The following is an 18,772-nucleotide window of genomic DNA, read 5'->3' as shown; positions in this document are numbered from 1 at the left end:
TTACAAAGCAGATCGTTAGCCAGATTTGGCCCAGAGCCCACAGCGCACTAACCTCTGCTCTAAAGCATAACTAACCACCATCCTCTCCCCCACCCCATGATTTTCAGGATACTTGGAAAGATCACGTTTTCCCCCATCCTGTATACGTACATTTGTGACTTCTACAACATAACCACTTGTCAGAGTGCCGCTCAGTTTGGCTGGTGGTCAATGTCAAACTACAAACTATTTGTTGCAAAAATTAAGAGATTATTTTAGAAGCTTTCGTAACAATTAGGCAAACTAACTTTGTCTATTGAATTTTGGTTTCTATTTTGTAGGTCATTTTTTTACAACATTTTTCTAATAATTAATTTTTTACTGTATTTTCCAAAAATATCATTTGGCAACAAATAGGAAATTAAAAAAAAAAAAACTGGTCCGTGACCATAGATAATTTGAGAAGCCCTTAGCGTGCCACTTTTTTGCCGCTTTTTAAAGTCATCTTCAAAAGACTCATTTATGATACCCAACAATTCAGATTATGAAGCTAGGCCCCCAGAAATAATTACCAAATCAGTGCGAAATGCCATTGTCTCCTTTTTTACAGATTCTTTCAGGGCCTTCCACATGCATGCAAAACTACCATTAATTGAGTTTTCAGGCTGTGTCTTCTCGAACAGCAGCTTACTGTTCAAAATGAAGTGCCTCATGGAGACTTTGTAACAATTCAAATATAATTATATTTTTTGAGGTAAGATTTTGGAAAGGGGTGGGAGAGAGGAACCACCTTACCTTACGTTCAGTCCTATGAGGTTGGTTTCATCTTTGGGATCAACCCTAACAGACCGTGGGCACCACCTGTACACAATGCCTCGAAAAGAACTGTGGGGAAAGTCTGAGCTGAACCTACAGCATGAGGCCTGTGTGCGTACACAACCCTGATCTGACCAGACCCCTTACTTTACATATGATGAAACAGAACTGCAGTAAAACTTGGAAAACCTGCTCAGTGTCCCAGAGTCAAGTCTGGTATCTGGACCTCTTAACTCTCTCTTTCCACTACTTTCTGCTGGGTCAAAACGCTTCTCTCTCAAGGTTCTGCGTGAGCAGTTACTACCACACACAAAACCAAAGAGCAGAAGTAGCTGTCCTTATTCTGCTGTTCTCGAAAATATTAATAGTACATAATTTTTAAATGAATACCACAAATAGTATTTTAATGCTAACTTCTAAGAAAAATAGTAGAGTATGTTTAAAACTTAAAAACTGAAGGTTTGTGGAAAGAGACATGCCTTCTTTCTAGGACTAACACATATTTGTGAGACCCAGAAGACAGCGGTAAATTAAGAGCAAGGTGACCTGAGTCGTAAGTCTGCCTGTATCATTACAAGTTAAGACAAAGTTACCTGGTGTGCTTGTCATCCATTTCACTACCACATTTCTCAGCAATGTGCCTAATGTTAAGGTGGTTAAAATGATATATCTTCACAGAGAACACTTATTTGAAATATATAGTATTATTAGCTTCTTTTATACTCGTGAGCTTGTCAGAATTTTACAAATTTCTATTGCTAAGAAAGTGTATGCCGCATTTTCATCTGTATTAGGAAAATTATCTGAATTGCCTCATGTGATGCCACTGGGTTTTATTTCCCATGCAATTTTTTCAATATGAAACATCAAATCAACATGTTGTTGAGCTGCTTGTAATTTTAAATATCTAAGAAATGGTCCTACATTTGATTGTAGCAACATGACCAAATGTACTATTTTTAAACAGAAGCCACAAAATATGCTAATGAAGTACCACATATTTTAAAACCAGTTCTAAATACATTTCTAGCCCACTTCCATCTGATCTTCTATCTGGTCCTCTGGAAATGGAAGCCAATTTTAATCTAGTCTGGAACCAGAGTGTCTGGTTTGGAATCCTGGCTCCCCCTTACTAGCTGTGTGATCTTAGATAAGTCACATAAATCTCTCTACCTCAGTTTCCTCCTCTATAATTTGAGGGCAATAATAATAGCTACCAAATAGGGTCATTTTGAGGATTAAGTGAGTTAATAGATGAAAGCTCTTAGACTACTTCCTGGTGCAAAGTAAGCACTATTTATTAGCTATTATAATTATTAGATATTACCCAGGGCTAAACATCATTAGAGAGATACATCAGTCTCTGCAAAGATCATTTAGAGGACTCCAAAAAGAAACTGGATGATTTATAAACTATCCATTGTTTTTCATCATCTAGACCACTTGTAGTCTCCATAAGCATGGAAAATGAAGAGCAGTCTTGAATGGTTTTTTAAAAATTAAATATAATATTGAAAAAAATTTCAGAGGCGGGCCCCGTGGCCTAGTGGTAGAGTTCAACGCGCTCCCCTTCAGCGGCCGGGATTTGGTTCTTGGGTGTGGACCTATATCACTCGTCAGCTCAGGGCGAATCTGCCTCAGCAAAAAAAAAAAAAAAAATTCAAAAGAAAAATACCCATTTCTTAAAGTAAAATTACAAACTAATTCTAAATAAGCTCCCAGCATCCTTCTTATATCTCATTGTCCAAATCAGGACCCAGGGCTAACCCCAAGCATCACAGGAAGCTGGGATAGTATCTGGCAGTTAAGAACCTATACCTACATGAGAAAAGTAATCTACAAAAGGAAAAGGGGAGGGGTCCGCTGCTGGGAAGGCAACTAGCAATGTCTGTTTCGGTCCTGTAGAGGCAGCAGGAGATAGGGAAAAGGGCATTGACCCAAAGATTAGTCTTCCAACGAGCATCTTTCCATCAAGTCACTTCATTTCTTCATCTGAGAACTCAAAAAGCTGGGCAATCCTTGGAGACATAGCTGATTCTGGGTCTGGGGCTTAAAATGTGCTAGAGGAGCCTGGAGTTTCAAAGACTCCTGGGACCATGTCAGAAGGTCTCTAGAGCCAATCTGAAAGTCCCTCCACTGGCCAAAGATAGGATAATTTGAGCATCAAATAGAATAATAACCTCAATGGTGTGAAGTCCATCAAAAATGTTTAAATCCGTCAGTTCATAATAACACTCAAAAGAAAAATTAAAACCAAAAGCTCACAGGTCACCTTTGGAGGAGTCTAAAGAATTATTATTCTAAAAATCTGAAGATAAAGGGGAAAAAAATAGTCATGCATTTATCCTGCTTTTCCTTACAACCAAATAGTAACACAGGCAATGAAAGAGTTAACTAAGGTAAAGTTCTTCTCTATAGAAATTTTCAGCTAATAAATACAAAAGGCTAGAGTTAGAATATTAGCATTTTGAAACCCTTAACAGAGTATGGATCAACCCAAATATTATCAATGGATGATCCATGAGATGGAAAGCCAATGCGGAATTTAATAATGGGTCACGTGACAAGACGGGAAGTCACCAATCAATCTTCACATCACAAAAAGGCAAGACAACCAAACATCTTTTGCCTCCTGATGTCACACAAGAGGAAATTCAAAACACTTTTGTAGCGCTCTTGCCAATATTCCAAAACTTAATCAAGCCTCCTAATCTAACTACCAGTTTACTGGAAACACAAAGGACAGAGAAATATGTTAAATGACCATAATATGGGTACTTCTACACAATCCGATTTCTTCAACAATAAACACACACACAAGGAAAAAAAGGACGAGATCTATAGATGAAGAGGCTAAAGAGATGTATCAATCAAATATAATGCATAGACTTCAGTTCCTAATGCAAACTAGTTTTTAAAACATTATGACACACTCAGAGAAATGTGAATACTGACAGGATATTCGATGACATTAGGAATTACTGTTATTTTTGGGGGGTGGTAAGGATATTCTGGATATGCTTTTTTTAAAAAAGATTCCTTACCTTTTAAAGATACATACTAAAGTATTTACAGATAAAATGATAGATCTGGGATTTACTCCAAAATAATCCAATAAGGAAGAGGTGATGAACATATGAGGCTCGTTCTACTCTTCTACTTTTGAATATGCTCGAAAGTTTCTATAATGAAATATTTTTTTAAAAAAAAACAACCCACGGGCAGGGAAGGGATAGCTAGATAATCTCTATCTGAGGTCTCTTCTAGTTCTAGTTTTCTGTGATCTGTGATAAAAGTACTAACGGTTAACTAACTGTACTAACTGAACTGTACTAACCTGTACCAATGAGGACATTTCATGGTGAAATTGAATAAAGAATGGTGTCCAGAATAATAATCCAGCTGATTTCATAACCTTTAGTTCATCTCAAAATTAACATAGTAGAAAGAGATCCTGAACCTATAATCTAGTTTTTCTCTTTTCAAACTACAAGTATCAATCTACCAGTGGGTTACGAAATCAACTTAGAAGATAATAAAAAAGCGCTTTTAAAAACTGGAATGGAAATGAATGGAGTAGAGTGGGGTGGGGTAGATGGAATAGAACAGAACAGAAGTAGTAGAGACAGTACATTGCTTATGGTTCCTGTAAATAATGCTTCATGAAATCCGAGTTATTTGCATACACAAGTATACTGGGTGGCAATGTGAAATGTATTCCTTACTGTGAACATGAGACATAGAATCACTCTTGCTGTATTTTACTCAATATGAACAATACTAAGAGGAACAGACTTACTAACACAGTATTTAGAAGATTGCTGCAGCTTTCAGCATTTTAAGTTGTTTTATACCTTATCTGTTTAAAACAAACTGTCCTCCTGCCTGTAGCAACTTATTTTTGCCATTTCAAACATTCTATAAGTCCATTTTGTGGACATCCAGAGAAAGAAAAATCATAATCTCTGAAGGTATTAGTTATAATGTATAACAACTCTAACAATTCTGCTGTCAAGAGAAGGACATAGTGTAAAACCCCAATTCATAACACAACCCCTTGGTAAAAATTAAAAAATACAGGGTTCTTCTAAATTCCCTTAGCATTCTCTAATCTTATCAATAACTATTTAACTTTTCTTCAAACCGGTTTATCTAAAATTTTCTTTTGGGGCCGGCCCCATGGTATAGTGGTTAAGTGCATGCGCTCTGCTGCTGGCGGCCCAGGGTTCAGATCCCGGGTGCGCACCAATGCACCCCTTGTCAGGCCATACTGTGGTGGCGTCCCATATAAAGTGGAGGACGATGGGCACAGATGTTAGCCCAGGGCCAGTCTTCCTCAGCAAAAAGAGGAGGATTGACGTGGATATTAGCTCAGGGCTGGTCTTCCTCACAAAAAAAATAAATAAAATAAAATAAATAAAATTTTCTTTTGTTGGGCATCACAGACAAGGCAAAGTTTAAAACTATCTGATGAGAGCTGGGCAAAAAAGGAAAAGAATCCTAGATTTATTGCTATAGTAGAGTTTTATTTACCCTTGTAATATGTTTTTTTTAACTCAGTGAGTCCTGCCGATTTATGATCACCTTGTGACACACTGATTCCAATATCTCTTTTCTCTTTTTTGCATGTTTCTTGCCTTTTAATTGTAAAGTTTACTTGTATAGCCAGAACAGAACACAAAATCCCTTTTCTCGCTACTGAACTTTTTTATTTCTTACTTTGAAATCATAAACTAAGTTCTAAAATACAATTTGCTATTATTCTTTTTATTTAGTTCATATGAAAGTATAATGAGCAAAGTGTTCATATAATATCAGTTTACCAATAAAAACATGAAAGATCACTGACCACAGAAGCAAAATGTAGAACGCTTCGGCCCTGCGCCCTGGATCTTTCACTGGGTTATTTAGAGTAACTTTATTGTTTAGCAAAAAAAAATTCATTAGTTGCAGTAGAGCTTGTAAACCCACCTCATAAACTTAATTGATTACACTTGTTAATTTTCATAATGATTTCAGTAGCCATTTTAATGTGCTCTAATGAATCTGGTCTTGTTGACAAAGGCTGTAACTCTCTGATCCATGCATTTGTTTTTTCACCTAAAGTACCACGTCATTTTATGTAAATCATATAAATTATCTAATTTTTCCTAAAGTTTTATTTATTCTTTCAAGAAACTACAAGGGAATGAATTATGGGAGAAATTAATTTAATTAGGTCATCCGTCTGTTGTTGTTGGTTGCTTGTTTGCACACTTGCTCTTAGCCAAAAGGCTGAGAATGAACTAGATTTTGTTTTAATCTTTTCTTTCTTCTTGTTGTTACTTAAGCAGCCAAAATCTTTGAAGTAACCATCCTTAAAACTCCTTAATTATATGACTTAGAATATTACCTTCTACATTTTATAGAATTATTCCCCCTAGTATCTGAATAATCTTTGGCAAGTTACTAAAGCTTTCTAAAAAAATAATTTTACCTCCCTAATTAAGTTTCTGTGAGGATTAGTAAGAAAATATAAAGCATTTAGCAATATGCTGGAAGCACTCAATAATATTGTTACAAAATATTGACTTAATAATATTGTTACAAAATATTGCTCTCAGGGGCAAATGTTTTTAAATATTTAATTTAGCAAATATATTTAGGCAAAAAGTTGGGGTGAGATTAAATTAACAAAAATTTTCAGATGCTAGTTCTGTGCCACACACTGTTGTAAGAATTTTACATGTATTAACGAGTTGAAACCTCCCCACAATCCTACGAGAGAGCTACCAATTATTATGCCAATTTCATAGATAATGAAATCGAGCCTACACACTTGCTCAAAGTACACACTAAGAAAGTGTCGGAGCAAATTTTGCACCTGGACAGTCTGACTCCACAGTCCTCACTCTTAGCCACACAGTTTAAGACTATTAGTGATACCTTAGGGGACAGCATCAAAGAAGAACCACTTTATCCAGCTCTCCGTTTACTGAGTCAACGAGGCTTACACCCTTAAAAGCAAGCTTTTCACCACATTTAAAAATTTTCATTGTATTTTTTCATAAAAAGAATGAAGAACATTCATAAAATTTGAAGATCAGAGAAAGGAACAAAAAAATTGCTCATAAACCTACTATCTGAACACAACCATTATGAATTTTGGTGACAGATTACATAAAGTATTTACACAACCATAAACAAATAACACATACATTTTTCCCCTACTTTTTCACTTTGCATTTTAGATAAGAAATGTTCCCTGTAAAATAAATTTCAGAAATATTATTTTAATAATATATAAAAATGCATAATATGTAATTTAAGGCACTAGTATAGCTTTAACCATTCCTAACCTTGGGCCTTTCATTTTTTTCCCAATATTTTTACCATTTAAAAGACATTGTGACACACGTTTACGAATAAAACTTTTTCAACAAGTCAGATTATGTCCTTATATTAAGAATCCCTTGAGTGGCTCTATCCCAAGTATGAACATTGCTGGAGAGCCCAACCAACTCCATTCTAAAATGACTATAACAGTACCTTGTCAGAAGCAATGTGGATATGACATTAAATCATTGAGTATTATTTTTTAAAGATATTACCAATCTGATAAGTTACAATCATATTTCAATGCACAGCATTTGATACTTATGCAGTTGAATAACTTTCCATATATTTATTTATTAACCAAATTTTATCTTGTACATCGTTTGCCCAATACCAATAACAGCACCTGGTAATAGCAGGCACTCTCTAAATATGTGTTGAATGAATTAATGTACCTATTAGTCTTTTCTAAATTTTATTTGTTTTCCTTTTTTAAAGGTATCAACTCTTTGTAGTATTTGGGACAAATATTTGCCTCAAGCCCTTTCATAATAAAATTTATGTATTATATGCTTCCCCAATCAATTACAGAGAGGACACAGAACATAATTTATCCTTTTTTAAAACTGACTCGGGATAATCGCTTACTACAGCGGTTATTGAGATTCAATTTTTATTTGATACAGCATTTTCTATAAAAAAATTTTTTTCAGGTAAAGGTAGTTTCAATCAATATTTTAAAATACTTAAGAGCTGAAGTATTTAATATATCTTAATAGTATTAGCTAATAAATAAGTAACGAAATGAAAATTTCCCATATCTCTAAAACATCCAATAATTACAAGGTTAGAATTCCATGTAGGGGCCGGCCCCGTGGCTTGGCAGTTAAGTGCACGCGCTCCGCTACTGGCGGCCCAGGTTCGGATCCCGGGCGTGCACCGACGCACCGCTTCTCCGGCCATGCTGAGGCCCTGTCCCACATACAGCACCTAGAAGGATGTGCAACTATGATGTACAACTATCTACTGGGGGGCTTTGAGGGAGAAAAAAGGAGGAGGATTAGGCAATGGATGTTAGCTCAGAGCCGGTCTTCCTCAGCAAAAAGAGGAGGATTAGCACGGATGCTAGCTCAGGGCTGATCTTCCTCACAAAAAAAAAAAAAAAAAAAAGAATTCCATGTAAGGTAGAACAGAATTATAACAATTTTCAGTATGAGGAGAACTGAATTCCACACTTAGGAAACACATGTAACTAAAAAAAAAAAAAAAAAGTTACTCAAATATTTTATTTTGAATCTTGATTTAAATGTGGCTTCATAGTTCAGGACTGTGATTCTCTTAAAAGAGTAGAGTCAGTGAAACTAAAGGCTCCACAGATTTACCCCATGGAAAGCATACTAAGCTATTCCTATCAGCAGCAGAGTGACTCACCATTGCCAACTCTCACTCAACTCTCAGAGGCAGGTCTAACGGCAATCCCAAACATTTTCTGGAAAGTTTACTGCGTTTCTAACCAATTCACCAAGGATACTTCCCCTTGTGAAGAGAAAAGACCCACCCAGGTGCAGGTCAACAACTCACCAGTGCTGGATTTTCTCCCTGAACATGTCTACCTGTAGAGCCAGATGTGGCTCGGGGTGTATTGCTTCCTCAAAATTTCTAAAAGATTTTCTTTTGTACATACATTTGGATATTTTACTTCTAATATATATAATTCTAATACATTTCATATTTAACCTTAACATAATATTCTAATACATTTTATACACTATCATATAACTCTAGTAAAATTGTCTCTTCTTAAAAACAAAACTAACAAAAAAATGTAAAGACCCATTTCAGCCAACCAGACTCCACGACATCCGATGATGACACTACTCCCCCACCCCCATGGTAACACAGTTGACAGCTGAGACACTGAACCAAACATTCGGGGAGGAGTTTTCTTACCGGCAAAGATACCCTTCCCATGACACTCTCCTTGTTAGCGCTACTTTCCTGATCACTCTGCCACGGTTTCTATCAGCAAGAATTTCTTCGCAGTTAACTCACAATTTCCACCCACCAAAGGAAAATGAAAGAACCAAAGGCAGGGCTGGCCTGGTGGCATAGCGGTCAAGTTGGCGCCTTCTGCTTCAGCAGCCCAGGGGTTCACCAGTTCAGATCCTGGGCACAGACCTAGTCCCCACTTATCAAGCCACGCTGAGGCAGCATCCCACATAGAAGAACTAGAACGACCTACAACTAGGATATACAACTATGTACTGGGGCTTTGGGGAGAAAAAAAACAAGAGGAAGATTGGCAACAGATGTTAGCTCAGGGCCAATCATCCTCAAAAAAGAAAAAAGAAATACAAATTTAAAAAAAGCAAAGAATTCTGTGAAAGAACCAAAGACAACAACCAGCAACTGGAGAAGTTTAAGGCTGTTGTCTACCAAGGAGCAAGTAGACTGAAAATTTCCTTGTTACTAACTGTAAGAGAAAGCCGCATTAAGACCATTCAAGCCACAAACTAATTATCCTGTGTTTTGGACATGAATACCATTACTGTATCTATCTTAAGTTTAAAGGTTGACAACAACACTCCCAGTTTTCGCACATTTCTATAAAAATCTCACTTCCCAAAAGCTAGTCAGTACTTTCTGGTTTGCAAAGAATTTTAGTATCTGTTCCTTAGTGTTTTAGTAAATGCTATTATAAAAATGAAAGAGAACAAGTTGGCCCCAAATAACCAAGGGATATGTTTCAAAGCTTTCACAAATAGCTTTTGTACACTATTTTGTACACTATTTTTGTACACTATTTACACACATTTTTAATTGCCTTCTTACACATATTCCCTCTGTTGATCCGTACAACAACATTAAGAAGTAGGCAGGAGGGAATTATCTGTGTTTCACAGTTGAAGAAGCCCAGCTCATAGAGGTTAAATGTCCAAGGTCACACAAGTAGAAAATGAAATAACCAAAACTTAAAACACAAGTTTTCCGTTTCTCTCATTATACCACACTGACTGTGTATAAGTTGGAGCTTGGAATTTGAAATCTATCTTCCCACAAAAGTAACATTATACATGCTGGTTTGGAGTCTAGACTAACCCACAAAGACTTTTAACTCACCAAGTCTCAACTATCGAAAAGTGGTATAATCCTATACAGCTAAAAGCGGACTTCTGTAGACTGATCTCAGCCCCTAATTTACATGGATAAGGTCACTTCTTTGGTAAGATTTCATACCATGTACCTCAGAGAAAAGATCCCAGTCGTATGAAGGACTGGCCAATCTTCCCTATGCCCATCCACTGAAGAAGCAGCTACCCCATTCAGAGCAGGAAAGGCCTGCAGAGCCACAAACACATCCTCTTCCTTCTTTCTGGTCCCAGGGGCCATTGTTTCTCCTCATCAGTGGAGATATAAGAACACAGCAGCTACGGAAACAGTATTTGCTCTCTGGGATTCTGGTGGTATCTCGCTCTCAACCCCTCGTACGGCTGTTTGTTCATACAGATTAGATATGTGTAAGAAGTGTATAAGTCAGAAGCCCCTATACCTGGATTGGTGAACAACTTCCACCTCTTGTTCCAGTCCAGCTATGAACATTCCAATGGGATAGATTCAGAGATGGAACAGAACTCAGAGGGAAGAAAGGTGGACAGGGGATACCCACCATGGGCATGTAGGCACGATTATTCAGAAAGTTGCTTTTTGAGCAACTTAGGGAATTAAGAGGAAAACATGATTACAGTCATGTGCTGCATAACGACGTTTCAGTCAACCACGGATCACATATAGGACGGTGGTCCCATATCAGTACCATGTAGCCTAGGTGCATAGTTGGCTATACCATCTAAGCTTGCGTAAGTCCACTCTATGATGTGCACACAACGACGAAATCACCTAACAACGAATTACTCAGAACGTATACCTGTCATTACGTGACGCGTGACTGTAAATCCTTCCTATTCTTGCCTATCATTTCCAAAGGGTATGTTCTTCTATTTAACAGGTATACTAATTCTTCAAAGGAAGGTTTCTCTAACAGCTGTGAAACCCACAAAAGCTGTTCTTCTCTAAAGGCCAGCTAAGAAGGAAAAGATGGGAAACCCTACCCTGCCTGAGCAAACCCCTCTTAATCCTCCCTTTTCTCCTTGGTTTTTGGAATGGGAAAAAACTGATTAATAAATCACCAGAGATTTAATACATTGTAAGTATCCCTCTCTCCTTACATCTCCCCAAAACATAAATCATGGGAAGACAGTGAGATAGAGAGCAATGTGATTTCTGAGACTGGCTGAGCACCAGAGTCTCATGGGATGTTTAAAACAACAAAAACAAAAAAGATTCCCTGGCCTGACACAAAGGTGGAAAAGAGGAATCTGTACTTTTACATCACTCCACAGAAAATTCTAATGATTAGTTAAGTTCAAGGACAGTTAGTATTGAGGAAAGAACACTGGATAGTTCACACTTATCCCCAGGCCTCTACTCTTGCCAAACCTCTAGGAAGCCTTCCAGGACATCCAGGTTAGACGCCTCCCCGACACACCCTCGCCCCATGTACTCCCACAGCATCCTGTATGGCATTCGTCTATGGGATTATAGCTGTTAACGAATTGGTTCCCCAAGGAAGCCGTGAGTTTCTTGATCACATGTTTCAATATTGTCATGTGTTTCAACAGTCCCACTATCTGGTGCCAAAACCTGGTAACCGTTAGGCATCCAATCAATGTTCATCAAAGAAATGACGAACAAATCAGAAATCCCAGATTCTATAACCAGTTCTTTTCAATTGTGTGAATTTAGTTAGTTTTCTTAACTTCTCTGAGTCTTATTTTCTCTTCTGAAAAACGAAGAGACTGAACTAGGTAATTTCTTATGGAGCCTCCAGTTATAGAACACCAGTCAAGAGAAAACTATATCAAATCACAGCAGGGTTCCATATAAGACCGCAGAGCGAGTGGCTCAGAGCACGCGGTCAATAAGCATTTGTGGTATACACAGGTGCTCCTCCTTTTTCCTATTCACAAGTAACCTGGATAATAGGCAGATAATAGGCAGATAATAGGCAAATCTGTCACCTTTTCAGTGGAGGTAGCCCCAAATATCATGTACAGTACTGTTTTTACAATGACATGAAATTCAGATCTAGATATCTACGTAGTTCCAGCAGTATGTCAATCAAGTAAGCATCGGTTCTCTAAAGTTTGTAAATGGCGCTCTCAAAGACTGAATCAATCAAATAAACATATAATAGACTAAAAGTTTAACTGTTTTCACCACCAGCCTGTTACGCTCCACGAAGCAGGGACAATGTCCGTCTTGTTCACTGGTCACCCTCCCAATGCCTAGCGAAGTGCCTGGCTCATATCAAGAGGCCAGTCAACACTCGTCAGATGAATGGGTACTGCCAACGTTAGCAGTGGTTCCAGAATAACTGAAGAAGGAGGTTATAAACCATGGAATGTTCTGACCCATTATTTTCTGAAGTAGCTTATAAACTACAGAATGATCTGGCCCAAAATTTCGTGAGACATGTCTTAATAATATCTGTGATACTTTTGACAATAGAATACCAAAAGATAACTATTAATTAACAACCAAAACTCAAAAACATGACAAGTATTTAAGGTGAAGTCATTTATTAAGAAAATATATATATATCACTAAATTTACTATTCATTGCATCTAAATACATATTTATTTAATGAAGTACTTACTTTCACAATCATCTTTAATATCTACAGTAGCAAATGGCATATCTGCCAGAGAATCCATAGCATTGGCTTCAATGTCTTCGGACATTTCCTTTTTTCTTGACACATTTTCACACTCACTGGAATTTATTCCTCCTTTAACGTATCGCAAAAAGAAAAAATGTATTATTTAACTTATTTTTTTAACGCATATCCTAAACTAAAACAACTCAACTAACTGAATTCAATATAAATTAACATCTCTTAAGAAATTGTATTCAGATATATTATAAAGCTATCTATATAAATACTATTTGCAAAATATTCTACATTTTTACAAATGCATTTTTATGTTAAACAGCTTTAATAATTTTCTGAAGCACAGTACTTGACTCAGGGTTAGATGAAGACTGAGTTAATCAACAATCCTCAAGATCTTTTATAGCTATATTTTCCTAATTCTAAAACTACAGGTTTTTCACATAACTTTTGAAAACAAACCAACAAGACTTTGTCAGTCTTTGTCATGTATATTTTTAACAATATCACTTATGTGTTCTCATTTGTACAAGTTCTGACCTTTTTTTTTCAACAAAGACTTTTAAATTTTTTCTCTCCATTGTTATATTAACATTGGAAATTCAGTTAAAAATACACGGCTCTAAATATGCTTTTCTGGAAATTCAGTGATTAAAAAGCAAAAGATCTTATGACAGCCCTCCCTTGGCATGTACTTATATTAAAGCCACATTTCACATTTGGTCTTTGATTTGTTTTGTTTTCTTGTTATGGGTGGAACAATCATACACCTTGGGTGGAGGTTAAGAGAAAGAATGTCTGTTTAAATTGATAAAGTTAATTGCTAAATTTATCAGTAGGTGGGCTCTCCAATACCATTATTCTCCATGCTTTTATTGACAGAAGCAAACGTTGTTTAAACTAGGATTGAACAAAATCTTGGGATACTTATATAATTTTTACTGTATGCATTTATTAAAGACTAATTTTCCATTGAAGATATTAAAGAAGTCATTTATTCCATTCTTCTGTAATCCTCTGTTTTCAAATATAATACCTAAAAAACTCATTCCATTAAGAATATAGTTTACAACACACAACATAATAACCATCATGATAGGTCACAGTTAACATATATACCAAAAAAATCTTAATTTTTATTGCAATTTGAACACTCTCTACTATTGTTCACACATACACGCACCACACATACACATCTATCTTCTAGATAAAAGCAAAAAACGACAACAAAACTTTTGTTTTGTTGTTTTTTTGTATGTCAATTAGTCGTGTTCAATCCCAAAACCAAAGAAAAAAAAGGAAAAGTACATTCTTAATAACGCTGCTATTTATATTACAGCTTAAACTTTATTAAGTACGAGTGCCTGGCACCCAGGTGTTCAACAAATGTTAGTCTCATCATAAACTCACAACTATTTGAAAGATGTGAGACCAAGTAAAGGTTTCCCTTCTATTTTTATGCTTGCATTGAAAAATACAAATGCAGCTTCTACTCAAACAGAAGTTTTAAGAGATCAATACATATCTTGTACCGTCAGGCACCTGCAGCTACACATAAAGGCTCATCACTGACCAGGCAGCTTACACTTGAAAAGTAAGCAACAATGAGTATTTGTGCAATTAAATATGCACAAGGCCAAATAAAAATCAGAACAAAATGAAATAAATCCAACTTTTGTTCTTCTCTATTTTATTCTTACTCTAAGAACTTAGTAATAAGTTCTAAGCATCTAATGTACAGCATGGTGACTATAGTTAATAATACTGTTGTACTTGAAATTTGCTAAGAGAATAGATCTTAATCATTCTCACCAAGAAAAAAAAAAAGTAACTATGTGAGGTGATAGATGAGTTAATTAACTTGATTGTGGGAATCATTTCACAATGTATACTTTTATCAAATCACCACACTGTATACTTCAAATATATACAATTTTATTTGTCAATTATACCTCAATAAAGCTGAGGGGAGAAAAAAGGCTGCTAAGTGCATTAACAGCATAAAGATGAGGTGAAGCTGATAAAGTACACTAATAATAACAGAAGCACTAACACTGGAGAGCCAACCCCACGCCAGGCACAGCCAGAAGCGCTGTACAGATAGTAACTCATTCAGCCACACCATCAGGGAGCTACTGTTATTATACTCGTTTTACAGACTAGCCCATTAAGTAACTTGTCCAAGGTTACAGCTAGAAGGTCTTGCGGCTGGAATTTGAATCCAGTGACCCTACTGCCAAAACCTGCCCTTTCCAGCACACGCCTTGCTGCCTCTTCACACACAGTTTACAGCACTGTAAACTGAGGCAGTCCCCAGGATCAGGAGCCATGACAATGTTCTTCTTACTGCTATCTGGGTATCTATCCTATATGCTGAAATAGATGCACCACAGCTCTGCTTAAACAAAAAAGAAAACGTGGAACAACTTAAATGCCTAATAACAGAAATGGTTAAACACAGCACACTCAGTCTAGACAACGAAGAATAAGACTCCAACGACCGAAAAAAGTTTGTAGCAAATACTGACTTTTTAAAAAGCAGATATAACACTGCATATGCTCTGATTACAAACATGCAGGAAAAGGCTAAAGGATATAAACTATTTCTAAATGCTGACATAGCTGTACTCAGTATTTTTGTATTTTTCCCATTTCTGCTATTCAAATATTTTAAATGGAATTAATGCTACTTTTATAAGAAAACAATTCACACATACATCTAATTATATAATAAAACCCTACATTAAACATATGCTAATATTCAAATATATGGGCACTTCTGCAAATGACTTCATCAAATACAGCCCAGTAGAGGAGACACAGATAGACAATTTGCCCTTTGTCACAGAAAATGCAAGTTTCCTATGTGGATAATAAAATATGACTTTATTAAGCAAGCCTCTCTTCTACTCACTCTACTAGGCATATAGTATGTATATTCCCCAAGAACCAATGGAAAGGGTCAATGCCACCCATGCTCCTCCTGCCTTAGCTACCAAAAATGGAAACGTCCTACATCTGGATAAACGTTGAGAGTTGCGTGATAATCAACAAGTCACTTGACCTCCATGCTTTGGTTTCCTCATCATAAAAAGAGAAAAGAAGTACAATCCAAATTACTAGAGAGAAATGGACAAAATAAGTTAATATCTGAAAAGGGATGTAAGAAGACAGTAGCCTTCACAAACATCTTTGTAAATATGAGCAAGGAAAAGACCTAGAGATGCTATCAGCATCCTGAATGGCAAGGCCACACACTAAGGCAAGGAACTGGGGTGTGAATCCTTTCTCTCTGGCAACCCTCTTTCTCCTTTATAAATGCCGCTCAAAAACTCACGCCCTCCGCACCCACCCACCCACAAGGTCTTATTCATTTCATTCCCATAACAATTGTAAACACATTTACACTAGCAACAGCTATTATAACACACTTTAACATTTTAATGCTTCTTTTATGTTTTTATGCGTTTATACTACAAAAATCTCGCAGAAAAGCACTTTTTCTCTAATAGATTTTTGATCCCTTTCACCCAAAATCCAACCCCTAACTCGCTCTATCCACAAAGTTCAGTTCACAGTAAATGCTGACCTCAGCTGGACATTAATTCTGGGCGGTCCTATAGATTTGGCGCCAGTTTAAAGAGGTCATTCTAAACCTAGAATAAAATCCTAAACGAAACAGTGTAGCGATTCAGATCTTTCAAGTTGGTGACCTAGGATAACTATTGAGAGTTTCTGGGGTTTGTTGACCACACAATCCCTGTCGGAGCGGGGATGTGGGCATGAACTTTGTACTAAAGGTCACAAGAGCAGAAAGGGGAAACAAAAGTGAAACTTGGGGTGAGCTCACGGCCCGTGCGCGCGCTAGGGCGCGGGGCACCGATGGCGCCGGGGGCCCGGGCTCCTCGGAGCGGCTGCGCGCGGCGGGCGGCGGCGGGCGGCGGGGCCGGGCCCTCCCGAGGCCGGGCGCTGAGCGGGGCCCCGGCCCCGGCTCCGGCCGCCCCTCCCGGCCCGCGCGGCCGCCCGGGCTCACCGGCTCCGGGGCTCTCCATGGCGGCGGCGCTGGCGGGCGGCGCGTGTCGGCGGGCGGGCGGCGGCGGCCGGCGCGGCGGCGCGGGGCTGGGCGCGGGGCGGCGGCGGAGGCCGGGCGGGGCCGGCGGGCGGCGGGGGCTCGGGCCGCGGCGAGCAGGCCTGCGGGGGCGCCGAGCCCCGCGAGCCGCAGGCCCCGCAGGAGCTGCATGCCAGGCCGGGCGCCCGAGCGGGCGGAAGGGGCCGAGCCGAGGCGCCGGCGGGACCGGATCCGGCGAGCGGCGCGGGGCGGGCGCGGGGAGCTGGCGGCTGCTCCGCGCCCGGCGCCCCGGGCCCTCCGCTCCCGCGCCGGCGGCCTGCGGCCCCTGCAGCCCGCGGTCGTTTCCCGGGCGCGGCCTTCCGCCCGGCCCACGCTGCAGGGGCGACATGGGGACCGCCGAGCGCACGCCCCGCCCGGGGGCGCCTGAGGATCCGCGTGTTTCCTTTCGCCAAGAGCTTCAAAACCCAGAGTTCTGATTACAAAATATTTGGAAAGAGCAAGAGGCACAGGAAGCAGACCTTGTCCGTCTGTGTAATTAGATGTTTTATTTACTTTGCTTTTTTAAAAAAGCCAAATTGCGGCGAAGTCTCAAGTTTTTAACAATAGTTTTATGCCTAGAAATTAAATGGAAACCAGCTACTGGTTTTTGCAGGTTAAAGCACTGATGTGAATAAAATGGGAGAAAAAGCAATTTAGTTAATTTAAAAAAAAAACAAACCTGTTGACGTTGGAACAGAATTCTCCTGGATTTTTCTTTCAAGTGCAAAGAAACTGTGCAGTAAGAAAATTAGTTCCATCTCTCAACAAATTAATCTGGCCTCTTTTGCCAATAGTAACACTTGGTTTATGTTGAGTGAGTGAATCCTAGTGTTACCGAACCAAAAATGGGGAGTTAAAATCAGACTCGGGACCAGAATAGTTGTCACAAGAAGTGAACATATTTGCAGCAAATAGGAGGCCACATGGAATCATTTCCAAAGTCGTGGAGTTCCCAGACAGGCGAAAGCAGGGGCTTTTTATTTAGGATGGAGAATGAACATTCAAAAGGGAGAGGTGGGTATTCCCTTGCGCAGGCTCAGTTGGAAAACATGCTTCCACCTATGCTGCCAGTTATAGTAATAAGGCCTAAGCTCCTCCCAGGAGAGGAGGTCTTAGCATTAAAAATAAGGCAAAGGTCATAGGCATGCTCTTGGGGTGAGGCTTGGTCTGGTTCCTGGTGGTTGGTGATTGCACCTCCTGAACAGTTAAATGCTTCTGAACCCACGGGCAATTAGTAGGTGACACTAGAAGGGGGATGGGAGCAGACCTCTGCACCAGCTCTGGATAGTTGATATAAAGACTGAACCCAAGAAGTCTTAAAGCTTGTTGCTCTGATTTTAAAATAATTCTCTCAAGTTGTGTTTGGTTTGCACACCCATAGCAATTATGGGCTGATTAGAGAGGGACAACAGGGTCCCCTAACGTTTATTTAAGGCCTGAGCTCTGTCCTGAGGTTGTGCAGGTGAATCAGACAGGTCCTTTTCCTAAGGAGCTGCTCCTAGTAGCAGAGAAAGAAACGTGAGTAACTGCAGTAAGTAGTGAACTAAAAACTGCAAAAAAGAAAGTAATCCGTATTAATATTGAAGGGGATCAGGATATGCCACCCTGACACACGCCCCGTTGGCGCGAGGACTGTTTTGAGCTGGTAGCAGGTGAGTGAGTAGCAGCAGACACTGGAAGAACTCCGCCCCCCTCGTTTGGCCTAAAAGGGCATAAATTTCCCTTTGTAAAGCTGACAAATTTCCGTTTGTAAAAGTTTTCCCTTCTTCCCAGACCAAGAAGAGGAAAGTAACTCTTACCTGCATAACAAACCTTACTAAAC

At 38.8% G+C, this 18,772-nt stretch overlaps 1 protein-coding gene across 4 annotated transcripts in view; it reads right to left on the bottom strand.

Annotated features, from left to right (window-relative positions):
• Positions 1 to 16,948, bottom strand: part of AKAP7 (A-kinase anchoring protein 7) — a 142,931-nt gene extending 125,983 nt beyond the window's left edge. For 2 of the 4 annotated variants that reach the window (XM_087444119.1, XM_087444117.1), the window contains exons 1-2: positions 16,876 to 16,948; positions 12,828 to 12,959 (exon numbers count right to left, since the gene is read on the bottom strand). In XM_087444119.1, coding sequence (XP_087300245.1) covers positions 12,828 to 12,959; positions 16,876 to 16,894 — 151 coding nt within the window. In that variant the 5' untranslated portion in view covers positions 16,895 to 16,948. Of the gene's footprint in view, positions 1 to 12,827; positions 12,960 to 16,431; positions 16,677 to 16,875 lie in introns of those variants that run through there. The other 2 variants (XM_087444116.1, XM_087444118.1) reach the window with 2 other exon arrangements.
• Positions 16,949 to 18,772: the final 1,824 nt, after the last annotated feature.

This window comes from Ceratotherium simum, chromosome 19 (genome assembly GCF_057802395.1).
Source record: "Ceratotherium simum simum isolate JZ-2026a chromosome 19, ASM5780239v1, whole genome shotgun sequence".
NCBI classification, from domain to species: domain Eukaryota; kingdom Metazoa; phylum Chordata; class Mammalia; order Perissodactyla; family Rhinocerotidae; genus Ceratotherium; species Ceratotherium simum.
The sequence above is the reverse complement of the archived record's forward strand: the minus strand, read 5'-3'. Positions and strand labels throughout refer to the sequence as shown.